The sequence below is a fragment of the Apodemus sylvaticus genome, chromosome 1, assembly GCF_947179515.1.
Source record: "Apodemus sylvaticus chromosome 1, mApoSyl1.1, whole genome shotgun sequence".
NCBI lineage: Eukaryota > Metazoa > Chordata > Mammalia > Rodentia > Muridae > Apodemus > Apodemus sylvaticus.
Window position 1 is genome coordinate 78038621 of NC_067472.1, and position 15583 is coordinate 78054203.

General features: G+C 47.4%; 1 protein-coding gene across 1 annotated transcript; it reads left to right on the forward strand.

The window, feature by feature from the left end:
* Positions 1-7476: 7476 nt before the first annotated feature.
* On the forward strand, positions 7477-15557 carry LOC127679092 (cardiotrophin-2). Its single transcript, XM_052174662.1, has 3 exons — positions 7477-7492; positions 10508-10647; positions 14501-15557. The coding sequence occupies exons 1-3, from the start codon at positions 7477-7479 to the stop codon at positions 14957-14959; spliced, it is 615 nt and encodes a 204-aa protein (XP_052030622.1). The 3' UTR covers positions 14960-15557.
* The last annotated feature ends 26 nt before the right edge of the window (positions 15558-15583 follow it).

Below are 15583 nucleotides of genomic sequence, written 5' to 3' on the forward strand. Positions count from 1 at the left end.
CTTAAAGAAAGAAAGAAAGAAAGAAAGAAAGAAAGAAAGAAAGAAAGAAGAAAAGAAAAGAGAACAGATGTCATCCCACACAATACCAAAGAACGGAGCTTGGAAAATAGGCCAGCCAACAGAATATTTACCAAGCACACACAGAGCCCTGGGTTTGACCAGCACTACATAAAGCCTGGCAGGATGGTGGCACTCACCTATCACCAGTACTCAGTAGGTGATGGTGGCAGTCACCTATCACCAGTACTCAGTAGGTGATGGTGGCAGTCACCTATCACCAGTACTCAGTAGGTGGAGGTAGGAAGATTAAAAGATCAAAATCACCCTAAATTATGCAAGGAATTTGAGGCCACCCTAAAATATTGGAGATCCCTACATCTCTGATCAAAATAAAAGAGCCGAGTGCTGTGGCGCTCAGGAGACAGAAGCAGTTGGATCTCTGAAGTGGAAATGTCTAATTCCTTAGTAACCCTAAAGGTACCCAAAGAAATGATATTTGATAAATGGATGTCTTCCATTTTACAGAGTTTGGTAAACTAAAATATATACATCATACTATAGACACATATTCAGGATTTCAATGGGCAACTGCTATAGAGTCAGTTAAGACTGATTCTGTATTTATACATTTGTTAGAAGTTATGGCCACCCCGAGCAGTGGTGGCACACGCCTGTAATTCTAGCACTCTGGGAGGCAGAGGCAGGCAGATTTCTGAGTTCCGAGGCCAGCCAGGTCTACAGAGTGAGTTCCAGGACAGCCAGGGCAATACAGAGAAACCCTGTCTCAAAAAAACCAAATCAAAAAAAAAGTTATGGTCATTATGGAAATAATCATACAAATTAAAACAGACAATGGCCCAACATATGTCACTAATAAGATGAAATATTTTTTTACATATTATAATATATATTATATAATATAACATATATAACATTATGTAAAAAAACAAAAAAAAAAAAACAAAAAAAAACAAAAACAAAGAAAATAGGCCAGTAGTAGCACAGGCCTTTAATCCCAGCACTTGGGAGGCAGAGGCAGGCAGATTTCTGAGTTTGAGGACAGCCTGGTCTACAGAGTGAGTTCCAGAACAGCCAGGGCTACACAGAGAAACCCTGTCTCAAAAAAAAAAAACATGTAATATATTTATATATTCCACAATATACCATATATATTTATATTGTGTAATATATGTGTTGTATATTTTATGTATATAATACATAATATAAATATGTATAATATAATATAGACATGTCTGCCCCCAGACAGTATCACCTTCACAGTTCAAATAAGAACTTTTTTTTTGTTTTGTCTTTTTTTTTTTCAAGACAGGGTTTCTCTGTGTAGCCCTGGCTGTTTAGGAACTCACTCTGTAGACCAGGCTCACCTTGAACTCAGAAATCCACCTGCTTCTGCCTGCCAAGTGCTGGGATTAAAGGTGTGTGCCACCACTGCCTGGCTTAAATAAGATATTTTTTTAAAAGATTTATTTATTTATTTTATGTATGTGAGTACACTATTGCTGTCTTCAAACACACCAGAAGAGGGCATCAGATTCCCATTACAGATAGTTGCAAGCCCCCATGTGGTTGCTGGGAATTGAACTCAGGACCTTTGGAAGAGCAATCAGTGCTGGTAACTGCTGAGTCACCTCTCCAGCCCTGACCCTATCTTGAAGATCGACCTTTCTTCCTTTAGGTCTCCTGAGGCTGGAGCTGGAGCTTCAATAGAGAGGTGCTCATCTCACAGACACAAAGCCGGGGCTTGATCCCCAGCACACAAAAACAGGTGTGGTGGTGCTCACTTATAACCTCAGCACTTGGGAGACAGAGGCAGGTGGATCTCTGAATTGAGGCCCAGCCCAGTCCACAGAGTGAGTTCCAGGATGATCAGGACTTCACAGAGAGTCACTGTCTTGAAAATAAAACAAAACAAAGAGAAGTATTTCTCTCTCTCTCTCTCTCTCTCTCTCTCTCTCTCTTAGATTTGTTCCCCCCCCCCCCCCCAGACAGGGTTTCTCTGTGTAGCCCTGGCTGTCCTGAAACTCACTCGGTAGACCAGGCTGGCCTCGAAATCAGAAATCTGTCTGCCTCTGCCTCCCAGAGTGCTGGGATTATAGGCGTGCGCTACCACCGCCCGGCAAGAGAAGTATTTCTGAAGTCTTTTTTTTTTTTTTTATACAGAGATAAAATCGTAACCAACCAACACTGAAGCCTCGCTGTTGTGTTTGCTCCAGTACTGGGGATTTGGAGATGGCAGAAGATAAAGACTGACATAGAACAAGGGTAAGGAACAGTGACCATCGATAGACAAGGGGCCACAAGGATCTGAAAGTCCAAAGGAGTTACAGAATCTAGTAAGGGGTAAAGGTTAGAGAGCTTCTCCGATGACTCAGAGCTCAGTGGGAGGTTTGGAGGGGAGAAAGGCTGAGTCAGAAGGATGTGCAGGTCAAAGGTAAGATGTCCTGTGAAACCACCAACAGGGAGGACAAGGAGGGGAGGGCGAAAGGCAGTGCTGGGGGACTCAGAAACTGAAGCTCTTGAAGGCCAGGCTAAGGGATGGAGACACTGTCCTGAGGGGACTGGGGGCATGGGGAGGTTCAGGGTAGGAGGAGACAAGAAAGCCTGCTGTCCCCTAAGCTCTTGGATGTCACCAGCCACCAATCCCCTTGTTCTTCCTATGGCCTTGCTCATTTCTGGATTTGTTTTTTTTTTTTTTTTTTTTTTTTTTTTCTGAGACAGGGTTCCTCTGTGTAGCCCTGGCTGTCCTGGAACTCACTCTGTAAACCAGGTTAGCCTTGAACTCAGAAATCCACCTGCCTCTGCCTCCCAGAGTGCTGGGATTACAGGCGTGCGCCGCCACCTCCCGGCCCTTGCTCATTTCTGAAGCCTGCCACCATGCTCCCATCTTAGACAGGAATGAAGACTTTTAGTCAGGAATGGGGTTGGGTGAATATTGGACCTCAAAATGAAGTTTCTAGATGATGCTAGGACTGGGCTTGGGTGCCATGAGGGATGAGTAGCCCTTGGGTCTCTGAAGGCCACATTTACAATTAGGACAGGAATTAGGCTGACAAGTAAAGTATAGTGGGACATTCTCTCCTCATGGGGGATCCAAGGAGACTGCCCAGGTGGTAAAGTGCTTTCTGCATGAACACAGGAACCCAAGTTTGATCCCCAGCACTTGCATGAAAGTCTAGGCTTTGGGATTGAGGTCAGTGGTAGAGCATTATATTACAGACCCTGGGTTCAATACAGCACTGGGGAAAAAAAGATAACTTACGGGGCTAGAGATGGCTCAACAATGAAGAATATTTATTAGCTGTAATTGTAGACCAAGGTCAATTCCCCGCACCCACACAACTATAACTCTAGTTCGAGGGAATTTGACATCCTTCATTTGGGTTCCATGAACCCCAGATATACACATGGTACATACACATACTTGTAGGCAAAATAAAAACAAATACATCTGTATTGGTTAGGGTTCTGCAGTGTCACAGACCTGATCGGAATGATTTACAGTCTGTAGTCCAATTAACTCAACAGTGGGCAGCTGTGTTGTTCCGTCTGCGGCTAGGCGGTTCAGGTGGTCTGCATAAACTGGAGTCCTGAAGAAGTAGGTTCTAACAGATGTGCTGGGAAGTAAGTGCAAGAGGGGAAAGAAGGAGGAAGCCTTCCTTCTTCCATTGCCCTTAAGTAGGCCTCCAGCAAATGGTGTGGCCCAGATTCAAGGTGTGTCCCACCACCCCAGGATTTGGAAGTGCTTGGGAGGCAGAGGCAGGCAGATCTTTGTGAGTTTTTTGTTTGTTTGTTTGTTTTTTGAGACAGGGTTTCTCTATGTAGCCCTGGCTGTCCTGGAACTCACTCTGTAGACCAGGCTGGCCTCAAACTCTGAAATCTGCCTGCCTCTGCCTCCCAGAGTGCTGGGATTACAGGCATGGGCCACCACCGCCCGGCTGATCTTTGTGAGTTTTAAGCTAGCTTGGTCTACATAGTACGTTTCAGAATTGCCAGAGCTATATAGTGAAACCCTGTCTCAAAATACCAACCCACCAATAAAAGGCCACAAGTCTGCAGGGTCTTTTGTACCTGAAGGACTCAAACTCAACAAGAGATACTTTCTCATTGGTGCTATAGAATCAGCTTAGGTGAGTATCAACAGACCACTGTATGTGTGTGTGTGTGTGTGTGTGTGAGAGAGAGAGAGAGAGAGAGAGAGAATTTAATTTATCCATAAATAATAAAATTATGCTTTTTAAAGGAAATTGGATGCAGTTGGAAATTGCCATTTTGTGGCCAGACAGTAGTGGTGCATGCCTTTAATCCAAGCACTGATTAAGGCAGGCAGATTTCTGAGTTCAAGGCCAGCCTGGTCTACAAAGTGAGTTCCAGGACAGCCAGGGATACACAGAGAAACCCTGTCTCAAAGAACAAACAAACAAAACAACCCAAAACACATTTTGTGAAAAAAAAAATGCATGCGTGTGTGTGTGTGTGTGTGTGTGTGTGTCTGTGTGTCTGTGTGTGTGTCTGTCTGTCTGTCTGGTCTATGCTCCTATGCACATGCAAGGGGAAGTCAGAGGACAATGTTGCTTGATTGGTAGAGTGTTAGTATTTGAAAAATCCTGGGTTCAATCCGTAGCACTATATACCACACCTGTCATCCCAGCCCTGGAGAGGCTGTGGCAGAAGCATCGTTGAATTGTAGGTCAGTCTAAGCTATAGACTGAGTCCCTATCTTAAAACAAAACAAAACAAAAACAAAAACAAAAACAAAAACAAAAACTAAGCAGGGCCTAAGAGCCAGCTCAGAGGGAGCTCACAACCACCTTCAACTCTAGCTATAGAGGATTTAGCGCCATCTTCTGGGCTCCACAGGCACTTACACCTGCATGTACATAACACATGCACATGTACACAAATAATAAAAATCTTTAAAAACAAAACAAAAAAATGGAATGCCTGTCTCTGTTTCCCTCTTCCTCCCTCCCTCCCTCCCTCCCTCTCTCTCTCCCTTCCTCCCTCCCTCTCTTTCCTTCCCTCCCTCTCTTTCCTTCCCTCCCTCTCTTTCCTTCCCTCCCTCTCTTTCCTTCCCTCCCTCCCTCTCTTAGTATGTGAGACATGGCCTCAACTGGAACTCACTAAAAAGACCGGGCTGGCCTCTAACTCACAGAGATCCTCTGCCTCTGCCTCCCTAGTGCTAGGATTAAAGTCGTGTGCCACCAAGCCTCGCACGAGTTCTGTTCTTAATACCACAAACAAGGAAGGAAGTAAAGACCAAATCTCAGAGAGATTAACTTTCTCAAGCCAGTGGTGAACACAGGCAGGCAGGACTTTCCAGCCTACTGACCTTTAAACTGCTAGGATTCCCAAGAGACTGGCTTCTCTCAAGACCAGAACTGCAAGAGAGCCGGTCAGCCGCTCAGGGCAGGGTGAGACCGGGTGACAGAGCTGCTGACCTTCCCACCCCCAACACCAAGCTGGTCAATTTGAACAAAAAGAGCTGGCTCTGGGATGGGGGGTGAACCCGCCAGCTCTTCGGTGGGGAGCAGGTAGTGGTGAGACTGGTGGGGCTGGCCTTCCCTTCTGGGTGAGGCCACGCACGCCTTCACCTGTGAGTAGCGAAGGAGATCGTATAGCTGTTGCCCTCCGCCCCTCCCTCTATTCCCCTGCTATGGCCTGGCCCACGCCTCAGTGCACATGCTCAATAGGCCTTCCCTAATCCCCTGACATCATCACCTACCTAGCACTGGCCCTACCTGCCAACCTGGCAGCCCCCATCTTTGGAGATGCCGCCTAGAAACCCCCTACTCGAACTGTCTGTCTATGTCCTCAACCTGCTTCCTGAGTCTGCAGTTCATATCTGGGACACCCACTCCTGTCCCTGAGCTGGGGACAGGGTCTAGGGTTTACCTGGAGTTTGCTGTGTGATTCCAGGTAAGCAGCTACCTCTTTCTTGATCTTGGATTCCTTAGTTAATTTTGCCTTCCTCCCCATCCCCAACTTATCATTCTGAACCCTTTTGGTTTCTTAGGCACTTGTCATTGAGAAGACTTTGTGCTGTTTTATTTTACTCGATTTTACTTTGAGACAGGGTCTCATGTAGTCCAGGCTGGACTCAAAGTCAAGATTCCCCCACTTTAGCCTCCTTACTCCTGGGATTGTAAGTATGTGCTTTTAGACTGACTGAAACGGTAGTTTTCCTCAGTTTCTGTTTCTTGTTGATCTTCTCCACTGGGGATATTTCCCATTTACCCCAGTGCCACACACAGTAGGTGCTGTACTCGGTTAAGTGAATGAATGTGAGTTTCTCTCCACAGTATCCTCTACCAGGGGAGGTGGGGTGAACTGTCCTCTGGCCCTCAAGGTAAGGAGGAGCATTTGGCTGACACACTCTGTCAGAGTGAAAACGGCATCACTCTGTGATGGACAAGTTCCCAAGCTCTGAGGAAGGACCAGAGTGAGCTCTCCTGCACCTCCGGATATCGCCAGGGAGGAAGCGAGTCTCAGGAGCATGCGCATGAGGCCATCTGCACATGGAGACTGTACCCAGGCAGAGGGTCAGCCTCAGAGGCTGAGATGTGACTGGGTGAGAACTCCTGTCAGCTGCACATGAGAAGTGTGACTGTCTCCAAGTGCACATCTGCTCTTGGTATAGGTGCTTTAGCTGGGATTCCAGGTGTCTGGGATATGTTTGTCTGTCTGTGTGTATCTGTACAGATGAGTCTGTATCTGTCTAGGACTCTGGGTATGTAGTACATACGAGCCAGATAGGATATGTGCACATAGTCACGCCTAGGAGGGTCAGTTCTGCACGGGCAGGGATTTTCGCCTCTTGTTCCATATTGTGTGCCAAGCACCTGGAGTAGGGACCAGCTTATGACCCATGAGAACATGTGAGATTGCCTGTGTGGTGCATGTCCCTGTATTCGGGGCACACCTGGGTGTGGGTCATGGGGTTCTCAAACCACTCCCCCTGCTCCTTTTCCAAACTCCTTGAAAGCCAGGGCCCAGTACCTGGGTCCCCATGGGCGGAGCCGGGGCGGCCTCCTCCTGGGAAACTGGATCCCAGGACGTGCAGAGCAGCAGGGAGCAGGGCTCCCTTTGTCCCCCATAATCCTCTCCCTCACTTGCCCCCTCCTTTCCAACCACTAGGGTTTAAGGTCAAATTTGGGGGCCTTAGAGGTCTAGAGTGTCACCTTAGTGTCCCCTTCACTGGATATTCCTTGCCCTGGAGGCTTCTGGTTGACCTGGAATATATGCCCTCCTCTTGGTCCCTCCCAGAACTCTCTATTCTGTGCCCTGGCTGGGTCTGTGTCATTCTCTGGCAGTGCCTTGTCTGCTGCTTTTCTAGGGAATAGCTCCCCTCCCTCCTGGGCGGCTCTAGCTTAGTCCCAGGTATAAAGCTACCCAAGGAACAGGACAGGTGCCCTGGAAAGACCCAGAGACTGCAGAGGAAGGAGCCAAGGAGGGAGGATGTACTGCCTGCCAGGTGAGTGAGGGTACAGGGCACCAGGGCACCAGGGCCCCAAAGCCAGGAGGGAAGATAGCATTGCCAGCTGCATCCTGCCGTTCAGTCGCGGTTACCCAATGATTGTAGAGCTACTGGGAACCCATACATTCTAACACATGGAAAGACTTACCATCCACTCAAGGAGTGGTTATAGATGCCCCACGATATATCGGCACACTTGGCTCTTGGTATCCACAGAGGATTGATTCCAGGACATCCCCAGTCTCTTAAATAAAATGCCATATCTGAATATAACTGATGCACATCTCTTCATATACTTTATATCTCCTCTAGACTATTACAACGGTTGATGCACTTGTCAATACTGAGTAAGCAGTATAGTGTGTTGTTTAGCAGGCAAGGAAAGCAATCTTTGTATGCCCAGTGCAAATATGATTTTGCATCTGCAGTTGCATGAATGCATGGCTGCAGACATGGAAGGCTAACTGTGTTGTAAGGAGATGTGGGACACACAGAAGGGAACAGACAACTACGGGGGCATGGTGACTTCCCTGTCAGATTTGTGTTGCAAGCAACAAAGAAATAAGTCACACTGGGGCAGTGGTACAGGACTGTAATCCCAACACTTGGGAGGTTGAGGCTGGATGGTGAGTTTGGAACTAGCCTGGAATGCATAGCAAATTCCATCCTAGGCTGCGTTACAAGACCCTGTCTACAAACAAACAAGGAAATTATAATTGGCACGTGAGAAAAGATGAGCTCACTCGACCTTGTTGAACAAGCTCTGAAGGCATCTCTGTGCGCCGGCTTCTTTCTTTCTTTTTAAAATAAGTCAGGGTCTCCCTGTGTAGACCAGACTATTAAAGAACTTAGAGATCTGTCCATTCTAGTGGGATTAAAAGCACACACCACCTGGTTGACTTTCGGTTCTCTTCTGATTGGTTCTGAACTTCTGGAGTTTAGGGGTGTAAGACAATTAAAGAGACCACCCGACATTTCCATCCCTCCTCCCCAGGTGGGTGACCTCACACTGGATGGGAGCACAAGCTGCACCAGGGATTGGGAGGATCGTTTGTCAGCGTGTATTCAAATGGGAAACAATCAGGTTCCTGACACCTGTGATCCCAGTGTCTGGAGCGTGCTGCAGGAAGCCAGCCAGAAAGCTCAAGGCCGGCCTGAGCATTTAGAGGGGAGGAGACCCCATCTCAAGACAAAACACGAAAAGGTTTTCTGGCTCCATTGGGAGAATACTTGTATTGCATACACATAGCTGTGTGGTTTTCCCCAACATAAAGTAAGTGTGATTTTGCACTGCTGGAGACTCTGCCTCAAACAAAAACCAAAACCAAACCAAGAAGGCAGGCCTGGCATGGTGGTATATGCTTTTAGTTCCAGAACTCTGGAAGACAGAGGCAGGAGAATCCCTGTTGAGTTCAAGGCCAGCCTGCTCTTCATAGTGAGCTCCAAGACAGCCAGGGCTCTGTTACACAGAGAAACCTTGTCTCAGAAACCAAAACCAAAACCAAAAACCAAGAGAACTGGAACACAGCATTGATATCTGTACATCCGTGTCGCAAGACTAGTCACAATAACCACGGGTCCAGCTAGCGTGTCCAGCAGCAGTTGAATAGAAGAAGAAAATGTCCTTTACACACAGTGGAATTTTATTCACCCATAGAAGAATGAAATGATAACATTTTCAGACAAAATGAAGGGACTGAAATCATTATGCTAAACAAAATGAGTGAGATTCCAACAAATATTGCATGACTTCTCTCATATGCAGAATCTAAGTTTTTTCCCCTCTGAAACAGAGTTTCTTTGTGTATCCCTGGGTGGCCTGTAGACCAGGCTGGCCTCAAATTCACAGAACTCCTGACTGTTTGGACTAAAGACATGTATCACCATATCCCAGCTATAAATTTATATTTATATTTACAGGACAGGGTGTAAAGGTAGAAGGAATAAGAGGCAAGTGAATCTGTGAGTTCGAGGCCAGCCTGGTCTACAGAGTGAGTTCCAGGACAGCCAGGGCTACACAGAGAAACCCTGTTTTGAAAATCAAACACAAACAAACAAACAGATCCAGTGCTGAGGGAACAGAACCTCTGCTGACCTGCGTTTACACTGAGTGAGGAGGGACATGCTTGGATGGGCGGGACTCTACCAGGGGGGATCAGAGACCAAGAAAGAGACAGGGTGACAGGGTTCGGCTTGAAGTGCTACAGGTGGCAAGGAGAGAAGTGACTAGATTCTGGGAACATCCTTTGATTTCTTCAAAGTTTGTTGTTGCTGCTGTTTTTAATTTTTATCATTGGTTTTGTTCCTGAGGAGGTCAAAGAGAGTATCAGATCTCCTGAAATTGGACTTAAGGTTGTAGGCTACCACATGGGTGCTGGGAATTGAATATGGGTCTTTTGGAAGAGCAGTCAGTGCTCTTAATCTCTCTGACCCAATTCAAATTATTTATTGAAAGTAACAAATGGAGCCGGGCGTGGTGGCGCATGCCTGTAATCCCAGCACTTGGGAGGCAGAGGCAGGCGGATTTCTGAGTTCGAGGCCAGCCTGGTCTACAGGGTGAGTTCCAGGACAAGCCAGGGCTATACAGAGAAACCCTGTCTCAAACAACAACAATAAAGTAACAAATGTACTGAAAAGTACACACTATAGTTTTGGGGATCCTAGTAGAGTTGGATGGATTTTCATAAAGGGAAGATTTTAATGAGTGTTCAGATAAGCAACACTCCCACAACTGCATAAAGTGGTACAGGCCTGTAATCCCAGCACTCAGGAGGCAGAGGCAGGTGAATCTGTGAGTTTGAGGCTACTCTGGTCTACACAGTGAGCTCCAGGATAGCCAGGGTTACCCTGTCTCAAAGGGGAGTTCTGGACATGAAACAATCAGCCAACCAGGTAATTTTGCCCTGACTTGAATAGACAAGATAGGTCACAAATGCCTCTTTGGACATTGTTGGAATAAATAAATGACTAAGAGGGCCAGGGACTTACTGATGGCCCTTTTATATCCCCTAGCAGCTCCCCTCTGCCTACTGAGCCTGCTGTTGCCACGCCTCAGTCCTGCGGCCCCCATCTCCCCGTCAGAGCCCATCGGTCAAGCCTACAGCCTGGCTCTCTACATGCAGAAGAACACATCAGCATTGCTACAGACTTATGTGAGTGATGCTGGCATATGCAGGGCTGGGGAGAAGGTGCTGGTCAGGATAGGGAGACCCGCTTGTGAACTTGAGGTGGGCAGAGTCACATTTCCTTTTGTGGTCACTGATGGCTGAGTGACACCAAGCAGCTCTCTTCCCTTGGTCCTGACCTCCTCTTCTGCAAAGTTAGAAGTTACAGGCATACTGTTATTATGCGCTGTGTAGAGACTGTCCTTGTATTATTCAAGTGCTGATTTCTGTTCCCCCACATCTGGTTGCAATCCTTAGTCTCAGAATCTCCCGTCTCAACGTTCCATGAACACTCTCCCTAATTATTCCCTCATTGGTCAATAAAGAAGCTGATCAGCCAATGACTGAGCAGGGGAGAGAATAGGGCTGGACTTCCTCCCAGCCAGGGGAGGGGGAGGGAAGAGGAGAGAGAGGAAGTGGGGATTTGCCTTGCAGAAAGAATTGAGACAGCATGAGAAAACACCTGGAGTCTAAAGAGTCAGCTCAGTACTAAAATATATCACTGGAATTTTGACTGGAGGTAGCCAAATTATCTTTTTTTTTTTTTTTTTTTTTTGGTTTTTTGTATTTGCTTTTTTTTCGGGACAGGGTTTCTCTGTGTAGCCCTGGCTGTCCTGGAACTCATTCTGTAGACCAGGCTGGCCTCGAACTCAGAAATCCGCCTGCCTCTGACTCCCAGAGTGCTGAGATTACAGGCGTGTGCCATCACTGCCCGGCTAGCCAGATTATCTTAAAGGATTAAAATAGAGTAATACTGCTCAGTTGTTGTGCCCTTAGAACTTGTTAAATAACTGTAATAGTCCAGTCTCAATTACTTGGGAGCTAGCTGGGTAAAGAGGAAAACCACAACAAACACTTATTAAAAAGCCACTAATAGCCGGGCGTGCGCACACAGACACACAGGATACACATATACACAAACATACACATAGGATACACACAGACACAGGGACATACACACAGGATATGTACAGACACACACAGGAACACAGATACATGCACACAGGATACACACAGACAGTGACACAAACACACATAGGATGCATTGCACATAGACACACATATACACAGGATACACACAGACACAAATATACACACCCCACACCTAGAAGTTTAGGGAGGCATTCTTCTGGAACTGGCTCATGCCCTGCGAGACCCCTAAAACTCCTCTGAGTGTTCAAACCAGGATCTATTTTATAGGTGAAGAAAGTCATAGAGAGGAGTCATTTGCCTTTGGGCCCTGAGCCAGTGAGTGCAATGCCAGGGTCTGGAAGCAGGTCTGTGGAACTCCATTCTAGAAGCTCCCACCTACTCGCCTCTAGAAGTAAAGCTGGCCGCTTGCTTTCTGAGTCTTGGGTATTCACTTGCATGACCCCTCCGGTGCTGGTTTCCATTCTGAGTGGAAAGGACAGGGATCCCATTGGCCGAAGCTTGGCCTGATCGTAGCCCTGTCCCTTCCTAAATTACACAGCTGCCTGGTCCAGACCCTGAAGCTTACAACTCTTCTGCTACATTGTACTTTAAAACAGTTACAAAATCTCAGTTCTAGGCTACATGTGGTGGTGCACACCTTTAATCCCAGGGCAGAGGAAGCAGAGGCAGGTAGATCTCTGAGCTCAAGGTCTGCCTGGTCTACAGAGTGAGTTCCAGGGCAGCCATGACTATAAAAGAAACCCTGTCTCAAAAAAGCAAAACAAGCCGGGAGGTGATGGCGTACGCCTGTAATCCCAGCACTCTGGGAGGCAGAAGCAGGTGGATTTCTGAGTTCGAGGCCAGCCTGGTCTACAGAATGAGTTCCAGGACAGCCTGGGAAACCCTGTCTCCAAAAACCAAAAAAGAAAAAAGAAAAACAAACAAAAATATATCTAGGTTCTAGTCTTATCTCCACCACTATTCCCTGCATATCACTGGATTCCCTAAGTCTGTTTTCTACCTGCAAAATGGGGACATGAGATTTGTGATCTATCAGTTAGGCCTGTTAGTGTGTGTTAGGGTTGTGTGTCAGGCTAGGTGTGATGTGTACACCGGCAACGCTAGCACTTGGGTGGCTGAAGCTGCAAGAGCTCAAGGTCATCACCCTTGGCACACGGGGAGTTTAAGAGCAGCTTGGGCTACATGAGACTCTGAGGGAGAAAACAAACCACCCCAAAAATGACAGAAAAAAAAGGACCGTCAAAATGACTGAGTAGGGGCCAGGCGGTGGTGGCGGTGGTGGCGGTGGTGGCACATGCCTGTAATCCCAGCACTTGGGAGGCAGAGGCAGACGGATTTTTGAGTTTGAGGCCAGCCTGGTCTACAGAGTGAGTTCTAGGACAGCCAGGGCTACACAGAGGAAACCCTGTCTCAAAAAAACAAAAAAAAAAAAAAAACAAAAAAAACAAAAAACAAAACAAAACAAAAAAAAAACCAAAAAATATAAAAGAAAGAAAGAAAGAAAGAAAGAAAGAAGGAAAATGACTGAGTAGGGGCTGCAGAGATGGCTCAGTGATTAAGAGGACTGACTGCTCTTCCAAAGGTCCTGAGTTCAATTCCCAGCAACCACATGGTGGCTCACAACCATCTGCAATGTGATCTGACACTCTCTTCTGGTGTGTCTGAAGACAACTACAGTGTACTCATACATATAACATAAATAAATAAGTCTTCCTTTGTTTGTTTATTTTATTTTGGTTTTGCAAGACAGGGCTTCTCTGTATAGCACTGGCTGTCCTGGAACTCACTCTGTAGACCAGGTTGGCCTTGAACTCAGAAATCTACCTGCCTCTGCCTCCTAAGAGCTGGGATTAAAGGTGTGCGCCACCACTAGCCTGCTAAATAAATCTTTTTTTTTTTTTTTGGATTTGTTTTTTTTCGAGACAGGGTTTCAAAAAAAACAAGCAAAACATCAGAGGCTGAAGGTAGTAAGCACCCTCCTCCAGTCCCAGACTCAGGTAGCAGAGGCGGGCAGATCTCTGTGTGCTTGAAGCCAGCCTACATACAGACTTATAGATACACTGTGAGACCCTGTTTAGAAAACAAAGGTGGGCCGGGCCGTGGTGGCACTCGCCTGTAATCCCAGCACTCTGGGAAGCAGAGGCAGGTGGATTTCTGATTTCGAGGCCAGCCTGGTCTACAGAGTGAGTTCCAGGACAGCCAGGGCTATATGGAGAAACCTTGTCTCGAAAAACCAAAACCAAAACCAAAACCAAACAAAACAACCCCCCCCCCCAAAAAAAAAGAAAGGAAAAAAAAGAAAACAAAGGTAGTGGTGCACACCTTTAGTCCTAGCACTTAGGGGGTGGGGGGCAGAGGCAGGTGGATCTCTGAGTTCAAGGCTAGCCTGGTCTACAAAGGCAGGCAAATCTCTTAGTTTAAGACCAACCTGGTCTACAGAGTTCCAGGGCAGTCAGGGCTACATAAAGAAATCCTGTCTTGAAAAAAAAAAAACAAAAAACAAGAAACCAACAAAACAAAAAAAGAAAAGAAAGAGACATCAGCTGTTACTACCTGTTAATAATGTCCTTGGACTGAACATGACGGGAAAGGTCATGTTGCTCATTGATATTCATATATTAGTAGGTAGTGGTTATCACTTATAGGCATGCTGGACGCTGTGTTCATTTTTATGAGTATCATTCCTATCGTGTACCATACCGCCATGCAGAGCTGTGGATTCGTGTGACTCAATGAGACACAGCTGATACACAGGGGACAAAAGGGAACCTGTAGTCCCCTTGACTACCCGTGCAGCTCCTCAAGGTTGGTGAATGGTGGCTTCCTCTGGGACAATGCCAGTCTCAGAGGGAAGCCATTCACCCAGACACCCCCTCAGCCCTCTTACTTCTGTGTCTCACCCGTACAGCTCCAGAGCCAGGGCAGCCCCTTCAGTGACCCCGGCTTCTCGGCTCCCGAGCTCCAGCTCAGCACCCTGCCTTCTGCGGCTGTCTCCTTCAAGGCCTGGCATGCGATGGGGGATGCAGAGCGGCTGGGCCGAGCCCAGGAAGCCTTCCTGGCCTTGACCCAACACCTCCAGCTGGTGGGGGACGATCAGAGTGACCTGAATCCTGGCAGCCCTATCCTGCTGGCCCAGCTGGGAGCGGCAAGACTCAGGGCCCAAGGCCTACTGGGCAACATGGCGGCTATCATGACTGCTTTAGGGCTGCCCATCCCTCCAGAAGAGGATACTCTGGGGCTTGTCCCTTTTGGGGCCTCAGCCTTTGAGAGGAAATGCCGCGGCTACATAGTGACCCGGGAATATGGTCACTGGACGGACCGGGCTGTGAGGGACTTAGCTTTACTGAAGGCCAAGTACCCAGCATAGGTGGTCAGCCTTCTATGAGAAGTCTCAAGAATGTCTCTTTCGGAGGACTCATTCCTGCCTTACTTCTGAGGCTAAGAACACACCACATCCCACTTAGCAGACAGGGCCTGTGTGCCCAGCATTTGGGAATATTTCCTGGAAGTCAAACCTCTCCTCCTTATATTGTCTGGGTCTTCCTGCCAGGTCCTAGAGACTCCCTTCCAGATTTGGGGGAGGGGCACTCTGGATCCATTTGACTTCCATGTTTTACTTCCTGGCTGGAAAGAAGAGCCCTTCTGAAGAGGCTTTCCTCCAGGGAGAGAACATTTGGTCTCCTGGGCTTGCCCTGATGTTCTTTTTCCTGTATTTGAGGAAGTCCAGGGTCTTGCTTCGTGTCTCTGTCTACCTCGATTCCTGGGTGGAGCCCTGGCCTTTCTGAAAGGCTCTCTTCACTGGAGTCCCTCTCCTTGGTCTACCTCTCCATTGATGGGTTCTATTGAGCTCTCCAGTGATGGCAGCCCAATGCCTGGCACGGCCACTAGGACTCATGTGGCATCTGTTTCCTGCTAGGATTATCCACTCTGTGTTCAGAACTGGCAGGTGGTATCCCTAGCATGTGCCCTTGTGGGCATGGGGCTGGAGGGG